General features: G+C 53.9%; 1 protein-coding gene and 1 long non-coding RNA gene across 10 annotated transcripts in view; one reads left to right on the top strand and one right to left on the bottom strand.

The window, feature by feature from the left end:
• Positions 1 to 14,613, bottom strand: part of SSBP3 (single stranded DNA binding protein 3) — a 164,822-nt gene continuing 150,209 nt past the window's right edge. For 6 of the 9 annotated variants that reach the window (XM_038537451.1, XM_038537454.1, XM_038537457.1 and 3 more), the window contains 9 exons: positions 13,547 to 13,635; positions 12,808 to 12,856; positions 12,119 to 12,154; positions 11,519 to 11,573; positions 10,067 to 10,137; positions 2,982 to 3,060; positions 2,705 to 2,733; positions 2,470 to 2,571; positions 1 to 1,778 (listed from right to left, as the gene is read on the bottom strand). In XM_038537451.1, the coding sequence (XP_038393379.1) occupies positions 1,749 to 1,778; positions 2,470 to 2,571; positions 2,705 to 2,733; positions 2,982 to 3,060; positions 10,067 to 10,137; positions 11,519 to 11,573; positions 12,119 to 12,154; positions 12,808 to 12,856; positions 13,547 to 13,635 (540 nt within the window). In that variant the 3' untranslated portion in view covers positions 1 to 1,748. The remainder of the gene's footprint in view (positions 1,779 to 2,469; positions 2,572 to 2,704; positions 2,734 to 2,981; positions 3,061 to 10,066; positions 10,138 to 11,518; positions 11,574 to 12,118; positions 12,155 to 12,807; positions 12,857 to 13,546; positions 13,636 to 14,613) is intronic. The other 3 variants (XM_038537453.1, XM_038537456.1, XM_038537459.1) reach the window with 1 other exon arrangement.
• Positions 3,692 to 7,889, top strand: LOC119871884. The gene is made up of 3 exons (XR_005359762.1): positions 3,692 to 4,041; positions 7,342 to 7,400; positions 7,578 to 7,889. It is a non-coding gene; the product is annotated as an uncharacterized LOC119871884 (long non-coding RNA).

The following is a 14,613-nucleotide window of genomic DNA, read 5'->3' as shown; positions in this document are numbered from 1 at the left end:
TGCGGAAAAAAGATGTCCCTTTAATAAAACGTTATCAACATATATCGTACACAAACTACAATGTATCATAATTACTTTTCTTTCCTCTCTTAATTCAGAACCAGACTACAAGGTAAGAAAAACACAGAAACAGCTACAATGTTCCCAATAATCCGCACAAGGTCTTTTTTCAGGCAGATGGTATCTCACATAGTATGATATACATGGATCAGGGAGGGAGGGAGGAAACAGCAGCTACAGGGGCGCGGGAGGAGGGGCTGTAAATGTACAAAGAATTCGGGTGTCTTCGGGGCAAGACACGGAGGTCTCGATGGGGGTGTGAGGTGACGGAGGCCGTGGGTCACCCCTCCTGGGAGGGGACGGGCTCCACTGCCGCATTTGTCGGTTTTTGAAAATAAAAACAGGACCGGAAACGGCGCGTCTGTTTGGTTGGTGTCCCCGCCCCCCACAGCTATTCCAAAGTCTTTCCATCCAGTTCCAAGCGTACACAGAGCAATTCCGGTCAATTTCCCATCTTTGAAAAAGAAGCAAGAATCAAGAGGAAAAAAAAAAAAAGTAAAAGAAAACCCAAACTCCAGCCCTACCGGGCCCAAACACACGACGAGGATGATGCGGGCCAGGGCCGCGGGACGGGATCGCACGGGTCACAGCTGCCACGTCCCAGGTCATAGCCATCCTGTCGGGGGCGGCCTCCCCCCACGCGCGCCGGCCAGGCCACGGGCCAGCCGGCAGGAGTCTCGCTGGGAAGAGCGGGGTGGGGCGGAGGGGGGGCCGGCGGGAAGGTCCGGGAAGGAGGAGGAAGCAGTCCTGGGAGCACAGTGCATGCCACCGGGTCACAGCAAGCATCCGCCGGCCGGAGTCCTGGAAGCAGTCGGGCAGGTGGTGTGGCCCCTCGGGCCACCTGGTGGGGGGGTGGGAGGGGAGGGGGTCCTGGGGTTCCAGTTGTGCAGCCGCTGGCGCCGCCACCTCGGCCCGGAGAAACCGAGCAAAACTAAAACAGGTTCCTGACCCTCCCCTGCCCATCGCACAAACCAAAAACCCCAAGTGGAGAAAGGGGACTTGCTTTTCTCTTTCCAAAAAAGGCCTTTTGAAAGAAACCACCGATTGTAAACTGCCCAGTTTATTATTATTATCATTATTTTTAGATGGCTACAAAGACAGCGTGAGACCTCACACCTAGACTAGCTTTCCTGGTGGAAGGGCTTGGGTACAGACAGCAGGGCTTGGTTTTTTTTTTTTTTTTTTTTTTTTTTTGGCCTTTTTTCTTTTTTTTTTTTTTTTAAAAGAAGAAAGCAAAGAGGTTGACTGGGGTGGGGCGGGGGGGGCTTGCTAGAAGCTTCCATTTTTAAAAATTTTTCCCCCAAAAAAACCCCCCTGAAAACAAATTTAAAAATCCCAGTAACGGTAAAACCCCAAACAAAACAAACAACAAAAAAGTGTCACGTACATAAAAGGTCCTTTTGGGAATGGCAAGGGGTGGGAGTTTTCTGGTCATGGACTTGAAATATATTTTTATTTTGAGTTTTGTCCTTCATGTTTTATGGAATAAAAAGTTCGGCCTTTTTATTGCATGAAACTAAAATTGGGATGGGTGGGGGGGCTGGAGGAGAGGGTTGGGGCTGAGGGGGAGCAGGAGATGCCCCTCCCCCAGCTCCTGGGTAATGACACCTCACTTCTTCTTGCATAATTTCTGGCATCTTCCTGCCTGCAATGCCGGCTCTCTCAGCGTCTCGGAGAAGAGGAGGGGATCACACGCTCATCGTCATGCTTGGAGAATACTGGGGGGGCGGGGTGGAAGCAGAGACGGGGTTGTGAGGGCCAGGGTGTGGGGGCCCTGGGGACTGCAGGTGGCCAGTGTGGGGACGTGGCTGGGCGGGCAGCCCCCCCGTCCACCCCTTCCCCTCTCAAATCCCCCCTCCTTTCCAGCTGAGGAAGCAGCAGACCCAATGCCCCCCACAGGTCCCCCCCATAGGGCCAGCCAGGTCAGCCAGGGTGCCCTGAGGGGAGCCTGTCTGGGGTTCTCCAAAGCTGCTGGAGCACAATGCTGTCTCTTCAAATGAGATTTTCTAAGTAGAAGGCAGCCCCTGTGCAAGGAGACCCCAGGAACTCCAGGGGACATGGAACCCTCTTCCCCAGGACACACACACGTGGGCCCCCAGAGACCATGCTGCCCAGAGGCCCAGCGGCCAGAGCCTGGGCCTCCTGAGACCCAACCCAGGGTCCTTCCAGACACTTCAGCTTTCTCAGTATTGGAGGCATCGTGCTTCCCTGCAGAAGCCTCCAGAAGGCCCTGCCAGGGGTCAGGGTGGGGTCAGGGCCACGCAGCAGGAAGGTGAGGGCTCTGCACAGTTGCCAGGCTGGTCTTGGCCAGGAGGCTGCACAACTTGTTAAATAAGCAGTCCCAGGTCCCAGGGCTAAGAGGATGGTCTGAGGGCAACATGGGTGGGGGTGGGTGACCGCAGCACTTACATTGTCATTCTGGAAGGAGTGGAGGAAGTTCCCTCCTAGCTCACCATCGTCTCGAGGGGTGCCTGGAGGATTGCTAATGCCACTTATGTTGTTAGGAGAATTCTGGAGAGAGGAGAGAGGAGGTGAGGCCTGGTGCCCCAGCAACCTGCCCACCAGATGGGGAGAAAAGCTTTTTGGGGCCTCAGGGCTGGGGGAGGGTGGATGCCATGAGGGAGGAAACAGAGGACACACTTACTTTTGGAAGTCCATCTATGTCACCTGACCCTGCAAGGAAGGAAGACGGACTCAGTTTCTTGTTTTCTCTTAAGTGGAGAGGCCTCCGAACCACCACCCCCCCCCCAAAATCCCACACTGCTTCTGTGCCGACAGTCTTCTGTCCTGCCTGGATCTCTGAGGATCTTACCATGGGCCCAGCCAAGGTACTGGGGAACCAGGCCTGGCAGAGCCAAAGACAGTCGCATGGGCAGGGTCAGGCAGGGGGCGGTGTGGCCACGGGGTGGGCACCCACTTACCTAACGATCCGTTCATGTGGTGTGGCTCCATGCCGCCCATGCCTCCCATCGGGCCGTCGGAGCCTGGACCCATCGGGAACTGGGGGAGAAGCACAGGGCATGGTGGTTTAGTGGGCCCCAGGCCCTTTGCAGGCTCTCATGGGCTCCCGCACCCAGCTACCAAACAGCTGTGCCCTCAGGGAGCTTCCATTGTGGCAGGGCCCCTTTGCCAGGCCCCCCAAGGTACCTGACACCAGGAGGCCACAGCTGGCCCTCTCCTCGGCCCCTGGAGCTGTACAGGGCAGAGGTGCTCGGCCCTATGCACCCAATGAGGAAACAAACTCAGAGAGGGAAAGACACTGGACCAAGGTCACACAGTCATACGGGGATAGGTATGGACTTGTGCTCTATCCCTGGAGTGGAGCATATGGCCTACCGGTCAGAACCCCCTCCCCCCCCCCCCCGCCACACACACACACAGACACGTGAGGATACCAAGCCGGGGACCAAAAGTATTAATGCTTCTCCTCCCCATTTTACAGATAAGGAAACTGAAGCAGAGCGAACAGGGAAATGCTTTGCTGGAGCCCCGTCCAGAGGAGCTGGGAGGGGCTGGGAGGAACTGGGACAGGGGCCTGGGGCAGGGGCAGGGGCTTGGGCCTTTCCATAGCCTATGGATGCTGCTTCCTGAGAAATGAAGGATTTCCATGGGGGAGGGGACGTCAGCTCTACTGAGAGATTGGGGGGTGGGGAGGGGAGCAGTCAGGCAGGGCAAGGGAGGGTTTCTCTCCTGGGGACACTGCAGAGGGGCCACTGATCCCTGAGCAGAAGGCCTGAGGGGCGGGATCGGCCCTAGCCCAGCGAGGGGAACTATCAAACCACTTCAGAAAAGCAGCAACCAAAGGCCAGAGGTCCCATCACTGGGTCATGAAGGGACACTGGGGAGGGGAGAGGTGGACACCGCAGAACGGAGGACTGTCTGGCATCTGGCCTATGCTGGGGGCTGGGGACGCAGAGCGAGTCACTGCTCAGCTAGGCCCGGAAGAGGAACCCACAGCTACAGACGCCCAGGGACAGACGGGTGAGTTCCCAAGGGAGCCGAGGCCCAGGCACGGCCACAGCTTCAGGAAGAGGCACTGGGGGGGGGGGGGGGGGGGGGGGTGGGCAGAGAAGTCAGACCCGCTGCAGGGCGAGGGCCAAAGTCATCAGGGTAGGACTTGGGCAGGTCCCGGAAGCCGTTCTGGGTAGGGGGCCTGTAGGAGCACAAGGGGCAGGGGGCCCAGACCGCAGGGGCTCCCACCCGCCACCTCCACCACAGCGGCAGCCTCCTGGCCTCCTGGCTTCCCCCTCCCCAGAGGCTTCCCAGGGCCACATTTTTGATATCTGGCAACAAATTTCATACTTATTAATTCAAATGAGACGAGGACGAGGGTGACTTTTTATAGGGAGTCAACTCGGGACAACCCAATGACCACACAATCCCCAAGCACGATAATGTTATAAACAACTACATGTTTGTGTGCATGTGTGTGTGTGTGTGTGTATTAAAGATTTTGAGGTTATAGATCATTGTGTTTTCTTATTATTAATTTTTTCTAAGTAGGCCTCATGTCCAGTGTAGAGCCTAACACGGGCTTGAGCCTCATGACCCTGAGATCAAGACCTGAGCGGAGATCAAGAGGCAGATGCTTCACTGACTGAGCCCCCCAGGCGCCCCTCTTGGATATTATTTTTAACAGCTTTACTGAGCTGTAACTCACAGACCATACCATCAGCCCACTTCAAGCATACAATTCAGTGGTTTCTCGTATATTTAGAGTTGGGCAACCATCACCACAATCCACGTTAGAACCTTTTCATCATCCCATAAAGAAGCCCTGACCCATTAGCAGTCACTCCCCACCCTGCTGCAAGCCTCCCAGCCCCAGACAACCATTAATTTGTTTTCTGTCTCTATGGATTTGCCTATTCTGGACATTTTTGCGTAAGTGGAATCCTCTGTGAGCTCTGTGGCTGGCTTCCTTCGCTCAGCTCGGCTTCAAGGCTCACTCGTGTTGGGGCACGAATTAGGCCTTCACTCCTCCTTCTGGCCAAATCTCGTCGCACCGTATGGAGAGATTGCACTTTATCTGTCTACTCCAGCAGCAGACGTTCAGGTTGTCCCCATGCTTTGGCTGTTGTGAGTACCGCCACTCTGAATATTGAACAGGATTACTCTGTGGACATATGTGGTCATTTCCCACGGGCAGAGACCCACCGAGAGTGGAGGTGCCCCATGTCACGCGGTGGCCCCATGTAGCCTTTTGAGGGACCGCCACACCATTTCCCACAGCAGCTATATCATTTTCCATTCCCACCAGCAGGGGAGGAGCCCGCCCACCCCCACCCCCGCCCCTGGGTCTCGCCGGCCTCTCCCCTACCGGGCCTGGTTGGTTCCCAGCCTCGGTCCCCAGTCATCCCTGGGAGCACGTGCAGGGGCACGCGGGGCTGGTGGCATCTCCCGGACGACCACGACACTGGGTGCCTTTCTGTGTGTTTACTGGCTACCGGTACATCTTTAGAGAAATGTCTGTTCAGATCATTGGCCCGTTTTTAAAATTGGGTTTTTTCACTACTGTTTTCAGAGTTCTCTGCCTATTTTGGATTCAAGTCCTGCATCAGATATGTGATTTGCAAATGTTTTCTCCACTCTGTGGGCTGTGTTTTTGCCTTCCGGATGGTGTCCCTTTGAAGCGCAGAAGTTTTATATCGTGATGAAGCCCAATTTATTTGCTTTTTTCTTTTGTCACTGGTGCTTTCCGTGTCACAGGTAAAAAAGCTTTGCTTTCACGCAGGCCACGAAGACTGACGCCTCTCTTCCTCTAAGCCTTTTATGGCTTCAGCGCCGGCAGGCAGATGGAGGGTCGACTCTGCGCTGATTCTGGGTTTTGGCGTGAAGCTGCGGTCCGGCTCATGCACCTGCCTGGGGATAGCCAGCTCTCCCTGCACCACTTGCTTATTCTGTATTACTTTGCCACATAAATGCTATTATTTCAATAAAGCCATAATAAGGCTAGTTAACGGGAGCAGGGGATAGAGGATTAGTTAAATGAATGGTTTGTGTGAGAAAAACGTAACAGTTTTATAATGTTTCTATTCTCTAATACAGTAATTTATTTGAGCTCTTTATTGGATATTTAAATTTTGTAGGCTATATTACTATGTAGTCTTAAAATACACAAATATAAGATTTTTTTTTTTAGAGGCTAAACGCAATGGACTGATGAAACAGATATTGCTTATGTTTGATTTTTAAAAATCATGTTTCTTGGGGCACCTCGGTGGCTCAGTTAGGCGTCCTACTCTTGATTTCGGCTCAGGCCATGATCTCAGGGTCATTGGATCCAGCCCCGAGTCCGGCTCCATGCTCAGTGGAGTCGGAAGTGTGTCCCTCCCCCTGCTCCCACACGCCCACTGGCTCTCTCAAATAAATCTTTTTTAAAGATTTTGTATTTACTTGCTCTTGAGAGCAGAGCATAAGTGGATGATGGGAAGGGAGAGGGAGAAGCAGGATCCCCGCTGAGCAGGGAGCCCGATGTAGGGCTCAATCCTAGGGACCATGGGTCCTGGGACCATGACCCGAGCTGAAGGCAGATGCTTAACCGACTAAACCACTGAGGTGCCCCAGTAAATAATCTTTTTTAAAAAATTGCATTTCTTTCTATCCTATAATAGGGCATTTTTGCTCTGTCCACCCCCCCTTTTTTAAGATTAGAAAGAAGTTTTACACAAAGAGGTAGCTAACATAGTTTCTTTGTGAGGTAAATGTCTTGGATAATCCATTCAAGGAAGACATTTGTCCAGCTTGATGAAGCCTACGTGGGAACAGAGGTGGCACCTGAGGCCACATTTCCAGATGGGACCAGGCTAGGTTGAAGAGACACAGCAAGAACATGAATCCGAGCTCAGTTTTCTCCGGAGGCTGCGGTGGAGCTGCCGGGGACCCACCTTGCTCTTGTCTGCTTTTCCACCAGTACTTCTCTGGATTGCCAGCAGCTTCTAGCCCATGCTTGTTAATTTTCTTATATAGTGGTAAATGCAAAAATCACTGTGACTTGCCACTCTGCTCTTATGAGGCCCTGGCGTCAGTCCAACACGGGAACACGGAAACACCCTCTCCACAAACACATCTGTGCACAGAGTACTTGGGATTTTACGGATTTGCACAGGTTTTGGAGCCTGCAGGAATTCACTTCGAGCTCTCCTAAGAGGTGCATCACACTTTGTATCTATGGGCTGGTTTAGGGAGACAGGCTGTCCTGTCTCAAATGTCCATCATTTCTAAGCATTCTGAAGCACCGTGGATCTCGTCCTTACTTAAGCGTCTCTCTCTCTCTTTCAGGGAAAACAGTTTAAAGCACAGAGGTGATGTTACCTTGTGAGATCCAAGATGGATTCCAAGTAAGTTACAGTTTCAATCAAGAAGCCAAGAAAGCCCTGCCCTTTGCTGGTGACAGGTTTTGAGTTCTCAGGCAATCTCATTTTCAAAACCAAGTCACTACTTTGGCCAATGGGGTTTGACCCAATCCCCCCAGTGGCCCCTCATGGCTCAGGTGTGGTCTGTCCATCCTCTTCTAGGCTCCCGGTGGCCCCCTGAAAGGATCACCCAACAGTTCTAAAGCCACAGCATAGACACATCTACCTTACTGTAATTCCTCTCTACGCCCTCACCTCAACATGGTTCCCAGGAGAGGAGGACGTCACAGTGGGCCGAGCTTTCAGCACCTTTCCTGTGGCCAGCACTAGCTCTGGCCACTGTGCAGGCAGGTGTCTGGGTCTGGCTCCGCCTTCAAAAAGCCCCAAGTGTATCTGCGCATTTTGAGGAGATTGACAGGTGACCAAAAATCTTTCATTAGGAAAGCCTGGCCTCACAAGGAAGTAAGCCGTACTTCTGCAGCAGTGCTGAGGGCACGGTGGGTGGGACAGTCAGCAGGTAAGGAGTTTAGATGCCAAATGAAATTTGCCAAATTAACCGTGTGCTGTCTGCCCAATATGCAGACAGATGGGCCAAGTCTAGCTTGTGTTTGGACAGAACAACAACCGTCTTTGCTTTGTTTTCTGCAGTTTCACTAAGATCATGGTAGAAATCAACACGACGAGGTGAAGCTCCAGCTTTTGAGTCAGTACCAAAGAGCCAGGAACAGGTTTTCATCACCGTGATGTGAGGCACCACTTGGCTGCAGAAAGCTCCCGAGAGGACTAGCTCGACATCAAGATGCCCTCCTCTGTCACCACACGGGACTTGGGTGCAGCCTTCGAATCCGGAACCGTGGCCTCCTGAGCTCAGGGAACTGCAGCAGGGACAGCCTGGTGGCAGTGTCGTTGGAGGGCTGTGCCGGCACGAGGGCTGTGCCGGCACAAATCCGGGGCCACTGTCCCCCTGGTCGTGCCCCCCGCCAAGCACCTCCATTCCAATGGTTCCTCTCCCCAGTCCACTGTGCATGTCCCCCCCGCCCCACAGCTGGCACCTGCCAATCCAGTGAGGCCCGGGCAGCGCTAGTGCTGCCATCCTGCTCCCTTCCAGCCCCTTGGCCCAGAAGACAAGGTGCCCCTGGCTTGCAGCATGAAAAATCAGGCCGTGCAATCCTGACACGGGGCCGAGCAGCTGATCTGCAGGCAGAGTCGAGGCCGACCCTGTCAGGGCCCTGACCCTAGTGCACTCGAGCCCCACCCCTCTTGGTGCCATGATGTGGCCAGCCTACCAGGAGCTGCAGGCCATGAGCGCTGGCATCCGTGGTCGGGGGAGCCGTTTCCAGCTGCCGCTGAACACCCTGAGCGTAGTCCCCTGCTCTGGGGCTGCAGTAAGGGCCTTACACTCTGGCACCCAGCCTTCTGAAGTTACTGTCAAAACCCCGGACTTTGTGTCCTGGGAAGTCGTGTCCTGAACACTGAGCTTTTAGTGCTAAACCTGATAGTCGGTCACCCTAATGAGAGGCAGGGATGACTAGCATGCTGGCTGCCCAGGAGAGGGACAGGGATGGCGGAGCAAGGGTTAAGGAGTGCAGTTCCCCTCCCTCTCCATCACATGACCCCTGGTTCAGGTCCCTCTCTGCATAGAGCAGGCACCCAGGAAGCCTCATTTCAGAGGCTGCCAGAGGATTAGACATGTGCAGTGTCCAGCATGGGACAGCCTCCAGGCAGTGTTGAGCATGGTGAGTGATCCACCGGTCCTATCAGGACCCAAACCAACAAAACCAAACAAAGCACCCCAAAAGGCCCGAATAATGTTGGGACCCCAAGTCCACCCTCTGGCTCTGCAGTCCAGACTGTGCATTTGGTCACACAGCGGCCTCCTTTCCAGGTAGTAAGTTCCCTGAGTGCAAGGTCAGCGGGACTCACCTCCCCCACCTAGGAGGAGGAGCCGTCTGTAGACGTGGGTCAGAGCAGTCCTGCCCTCAGGGAGCTCCCACCTGGGAGATGGAGACAGGCCACAGCTGCAGAGCCAAGGGCCACCTGGCACAAGGCAGCAGACATGAGGGGAGTGGGTGAGCAAGAATCAGATAAAGTGGAGTCTGAGCTGCGATATCACTGAGGGTTGGGGCTTGGAGAAGCCTAGGGGGGAGGGAGTGGCCTCTAGGCCAGGCAGTGACACAAGGAGAGGCCAAGATGATGCAGAGTGTAGGAGTCCTGGGGCTCCCAAAGGGGCCAGAGGCACAGGGCAGACGGGACCCCAGATGGGCTCCAGCAACCCACAGCTCCAGACCTGAGAGGCTGAAGGGCGGCCGGGGGGCGGCACAGCCCATCAGCAGGGATGGTGTGACCCAGGCCACCCGCAGCCTAGTGGTTTCCCAAACCGACACCCCACTCCAGAGCAGTGGCAACCCCCACAGTGAGGCCAGGCACCCCACTCTGACCAGAAGGGAGGACATCACTCTACCCCCTTCTCTCCCAGCTACGAAATGGGAACCGAGTTGCCCAAGAGTTAAATCACTTTTCTGATGGTTTATTTTATTCATCTTTGGTAACAAATGGCTGAAATCAATTAAACTTGCTTTCCCCTCAGCTGATGAAGTTAATTATGATTTGTTATGGTATCTGATATGTAAATTATTAGAAAGCGGACTTACGTTGGACCGGCTGCCTCCAGGCGGCACCGGATTAATCATTGTGTAGATGTTGTCACTGGAATTTGTTGAATCTGTAGAACAGTGGAAACCCACAAGTCGGGGTGATTAATTCATTTCTTAATTAAAACAAACTCGTGGCACTTGAACTCATTCTTTTGTATTTTATCACCTAAAATCTCCTCTAAGTACCACCATTTTCTGGCTAATTTGTATTTAATGAAGATTCACAAAGTTTTTAATCACAGAAAATTCAACTGTGAAAACCACTCAACCCTGAAACGAAGAATTCCAGGATGTCTGGACAACAGTGTGAATGTGGCAAGGCGTGTGGGTGTGTGTGTGGGGGATCTGAATTCTCATCTCCCCACCCCAAACCAAACGTGCTCCCCAGACACTGCGGAGGACGATGAGGGACAGCCAGACCACCACCTGCGCTCTCCCCCAATCCCACCCAGCAGTTTTAATCAAATCGGGGAAAGGGAAACGCCACAAATTACCCAGGGGCCACCTTGCCCAGCTGATGGGACAGGAGGGAGAGGCCAGGAGGGGGCTGGAGACGAATTAACATATGGAGTGGTTTAATGTGACCCAGTCTGAATGTAGGTCATGCAGCTCATAAAAATGCAGCAGCAGAAAGAGGGAGCAAGAGCGGGAGCTGAACATCACAGCTGCCAGCCTGACCACTGCAGCTTAGCAGCTTCCCTGCTACTGGGAGCTGAGGAGTCTGGGAACAGAGGGACCCATCTGTCTCCCAGAAAAGTCTCCTTAGAAATTCAGCTAACATGTTTGTATCAGGAGCAGGCACCCTGTTCCTCAGACAGAAATCCAACTACTTTTTATTTTTATTTTTTTATTTTTTATTTTATTTTTTGGGTGGGTAAAGGTGTTTGTGGAATCCCTTCTAGATGGAAGGGTGTTCTTAGCTGTGAAAGAAGTATAAACATGATGCTGTGTGTGTATGCGTGTGTGTAGATGCCCACATGTGTGCACGCATGCCCTCTTCTGATCAAAGAAAGAGGGAGAAGCCATCCCCTGCATAGATGACCGGAAGCCAAGAGCTCTGGGAACTCTTGAGGGACCATCATGTTACACAGTGCTGGTCCCAGGAGGCCAGAAATTCCAAAGCCCCTTTTCAGGCATCTAGAGAAATGCACAGCCAGGACTGGTGCTTACCAACTGGTGCAAGCCGAGGACAGTGAGAACCCTCGTTCCTGGATCTCCCTCCCCACTGCACAGCCCCATCCTTTAACCAGAGATGAGGAGTGGCCTGGCTGAGGCCACAGGGCAGGTTAGTGGCACCAGGGGACGCCTGCCTCCTAAATCCCTAATGCCAAGGTACCTGGTGGGGGAAACATTGCTCAAGAAGAATAGTTGGTGAGCTTAGGCCTGGCATTTGGGCCCCTCCAAGACCCCTTATGATCTTAATGGTACCCTCTCCCCAAGCCTTCTCACCTGCGGGACTAGGCATGATGGGTGTTCCTGGGGGGCCACCACCACCAGGAGGTCCCTGGAAGGGAGATAAAACTGACATCAAACATCCATGACAATGATACAGGTGGGGAGAAGCCACTGAGCTCCAGTGACATCAAAGATAAGTGCTTGCCCAGGGCCCAGCCCGGTGTTAGCTCTGGTTAAAGCTCAAGCAGGGCACACGTGTTTAAGCCTTGGGAGAGCTGGACTTGGTCTACAGCCCCCCAATCATCCCCATCGTTCTCCAGACCCAGAGGCAGCTGTGGGTGTACACATGTGCTCACACACACACCAATGCAGGGAACCAGAGGCCTGTGGTGGAAGCCAGCTGGGCCACTGGGCAGCCCCCAAGATGGGGACCCAACTCTAGGTCTTGTTGGGGGATTTCTGGGCCACTAGAAGGTACAGATACCTGAATACAGCAGGTATCTGTACAGATAAAGCAGGTTCTAGCATAGTTTGGAACTTGTACCCAGAATGTGTTGTGCAAGGGAAAGAAACAGAGACCCTGGAGAAGTTCTCTCGCACATTCAGCCACATGTGGGCTGTGACACGCAATGCTCCAAACCCACACATACTTACCACGTAGGTACCAGGTGATGAGGAGGAGTATGGAATCTAAAAACAAGAAGTGGGGGAGCCACGTGTCAGAGTCACTTCCTCTCAAAGAATGTCATTGGGCTTCCAAATCCACCTGGGGACACACCCCCTTTTTGCTGGGGAAGGCTGTGGGACCCCCTGGTTAGTGTCCCTGGGACGGCCAGGGGTGTGAACAAAGCCCAGTGCCCACACTGAACTGATCCCGAGAGCCTTGGCAGGGAGCTCTGAGGGGGTGTGGACATGGGAGGTCCTCCAGGTCAAGAGGACAGGAAAGCAAGAGCTTCTCCCCAGCCCCGTGGCCTTCTGTGTGGAGCCCATTCCCAGCTAGTTCCTCTGGGTGTGAGAAGCCAGCCCTGCCAGGGAAGAGGGGATCCCCAGGGGTTTCTACGTGGAGAGTGGTCTCTGAGCAAGCCCCCTCGGCTCACACATCAGGGTTTCTGCAGAGCAATGGGCTGGGCTGGGGCCGAATCCCTGAAGGCCGCAGCACCTTACTCCAAGCCTCACTTATAGCAGCATTCGTCCCTGCAGGCATCAGGGGGCGGGGGTGGAGAGTCCTGCCGCAACCCTGCCTCTCATGACACCTCCAACCTGGGGACAAGACCACCCTGTACCCTAGGAGCCCCTCCCTCGCAAACACCACCATCACCATCCCATCCAACTGGGGTACTCACTGAGTTAGCACTGTTAGGATTTGGCCAGGGCCTGCCAGCTCCCGGGCCCCTGAGAGGGAGAGAGAGAGAGAGGACGACAATGAAAAAGGTCTTATCAACCCCAAGGGGGTGGTGCCAGCAGGGCCAGAACGAGAGGGCTGACATCACTAACAGGAAGTCCTCCACAGTCCTAGGGCCTTACACACCATCTGGTTCTCGGGGAGCAAAGTGCAGCTCCTTGAGTGGAGAACTACAAGCTCCTATAGATCACACGGAGAATGTGTAACGTATATAAAATCTCCTGTGTGCATTTTCCCAGGAAGGGAACCCACAGATTCTCCCAGGGATCTGTCCCCGCAAGGAGGGGTTAAGAAACACTAAAGCACTAGAGCAGCACTGTATAGGGGTTCAGTCTCAATCCTGTCACTCAGAGCTGTGTGAGTACGGGCAAGTTACTTCACCTCTCTGGGCCTCAGTTCCCTCATGTGTAAGTGGGGGGTAATAACCACCTCACAGGATTATTAGGAAGAGTGGGGGGTCTAATGCCTGCAGCAGGCTCTGAGCCACAGCCAGAGAGGATAAGCCCAATGCAGGGCACGGGAGCTCTTATCGCAGTGTCTCTGACATCACTCCACTGCAGAGGGGACTGACGTCCAGAGAGGTGCCCAGAATTATCATCATTCACCGGCCATTCGGGGAGTGACAGAGGGCGGGGCGAGCCGCAGGCTCTGTGCCACCAGTGGGGTCAGCTGTGCCTTACATGTTAATCCCGGGCATGGCGGGGCCAAGGGAGTTGGGTGGTGGTCTCATGCCGCTGCCATAATTCTGCAACGATAACCAAGGGTCAGTCTATGAGAAGGAGGAGGGGAACCAGAGAGAGGAGGAGGGAAGAAAGACAAACAGAATATAAGCAAGAGGATTAGTCTGTGGAAAGGATCTGATGAGGAAAAAAAATAACATATTCATTAAATAAGGTGAGGGGGTGGGAACCACGTGACAGGACCACAATGACAAGCCAGCACAGAGGGAGGCTTCGGGATGGTTCTCTCGAAAGCATGGGGATGTCCAGCAAGCCCTCACATCTGTCTCGGGTCTTGGGTGAGTAAAGGAAGTGGGCTCGGAACAGAACCGACAGGGGAACACTGCCCACATCGGAAACTCTGAGGCTAGGGGCAGGGTGGGTCTGAATGTGGAAGGAGGAGGAGTCCTGAAAGGCCTGGCCAGTGGCTGTCCCCAAAGTCCAGCACATACAGATACCCCCTTCCTTGCCCCATGTCTGGGCTATCCCCTAGCCCCGGGATCAGGATGCCTGATTCCAGCATCAGCCTGTGGGGCCTGCGACACACACAGTGCTAGAGAAGCAGGAAGAAAACTCTCGGGGGAAGAGTCCTACCTCAGCTCAGTACACCCCCCCAAGGCATAGCACAAGGGGTCACGTGAGTGCCAGATGAGGAACCTCTAGTCACTACTACCCCTGGCTCTCCACTTCCGATGCTATTTTCTCTGCAGAAGAAATGCCTTGCTTCCCTTCTCCACTTGGGCTCCTACATATCTTCCAAACCCAGCTCGAAGAGCACCTCCTCTGTGAAGCCTTCCCTGTACATCTCTTAGGATGCTCACTCCCATAATGCCTTGCAATCCCCTGACCCCTGCCACAGCCCATGCCACACAGGGCTATGATCATGGCCATGTGTCTCTCCCACTGGGCTCTGAGTACCTTGTATGTGTGTGTTGGGGGGGGGGGGGGGGGGAGACACTGTGTCTTGATTTTCTCCGTACGCGTGTCACTCCACACACCAGCCATCACAGACTGGGTGCTGAATCAAT

The sequence above is a fragment of the Canis lupus genome, chromosome 5 (assembly GCF_011100685.1).
Source record: "Canis lupus familiaris isolate Mischka breed German Shepherd chromosome 5, alternate assembly UU_Cfam_GSD_1.0, whole genome shotgun sequence".
Lineage (NCBI taxonomy): Eukaryota > Metazoa > Chordata > Mammalia > Carnivora > Canidae > Canis > Canis lupus.
Note: the sequence above shows the minus strand (reverse complement) of the source record. Positions and strands in the feature narration are given on the sequence as shown.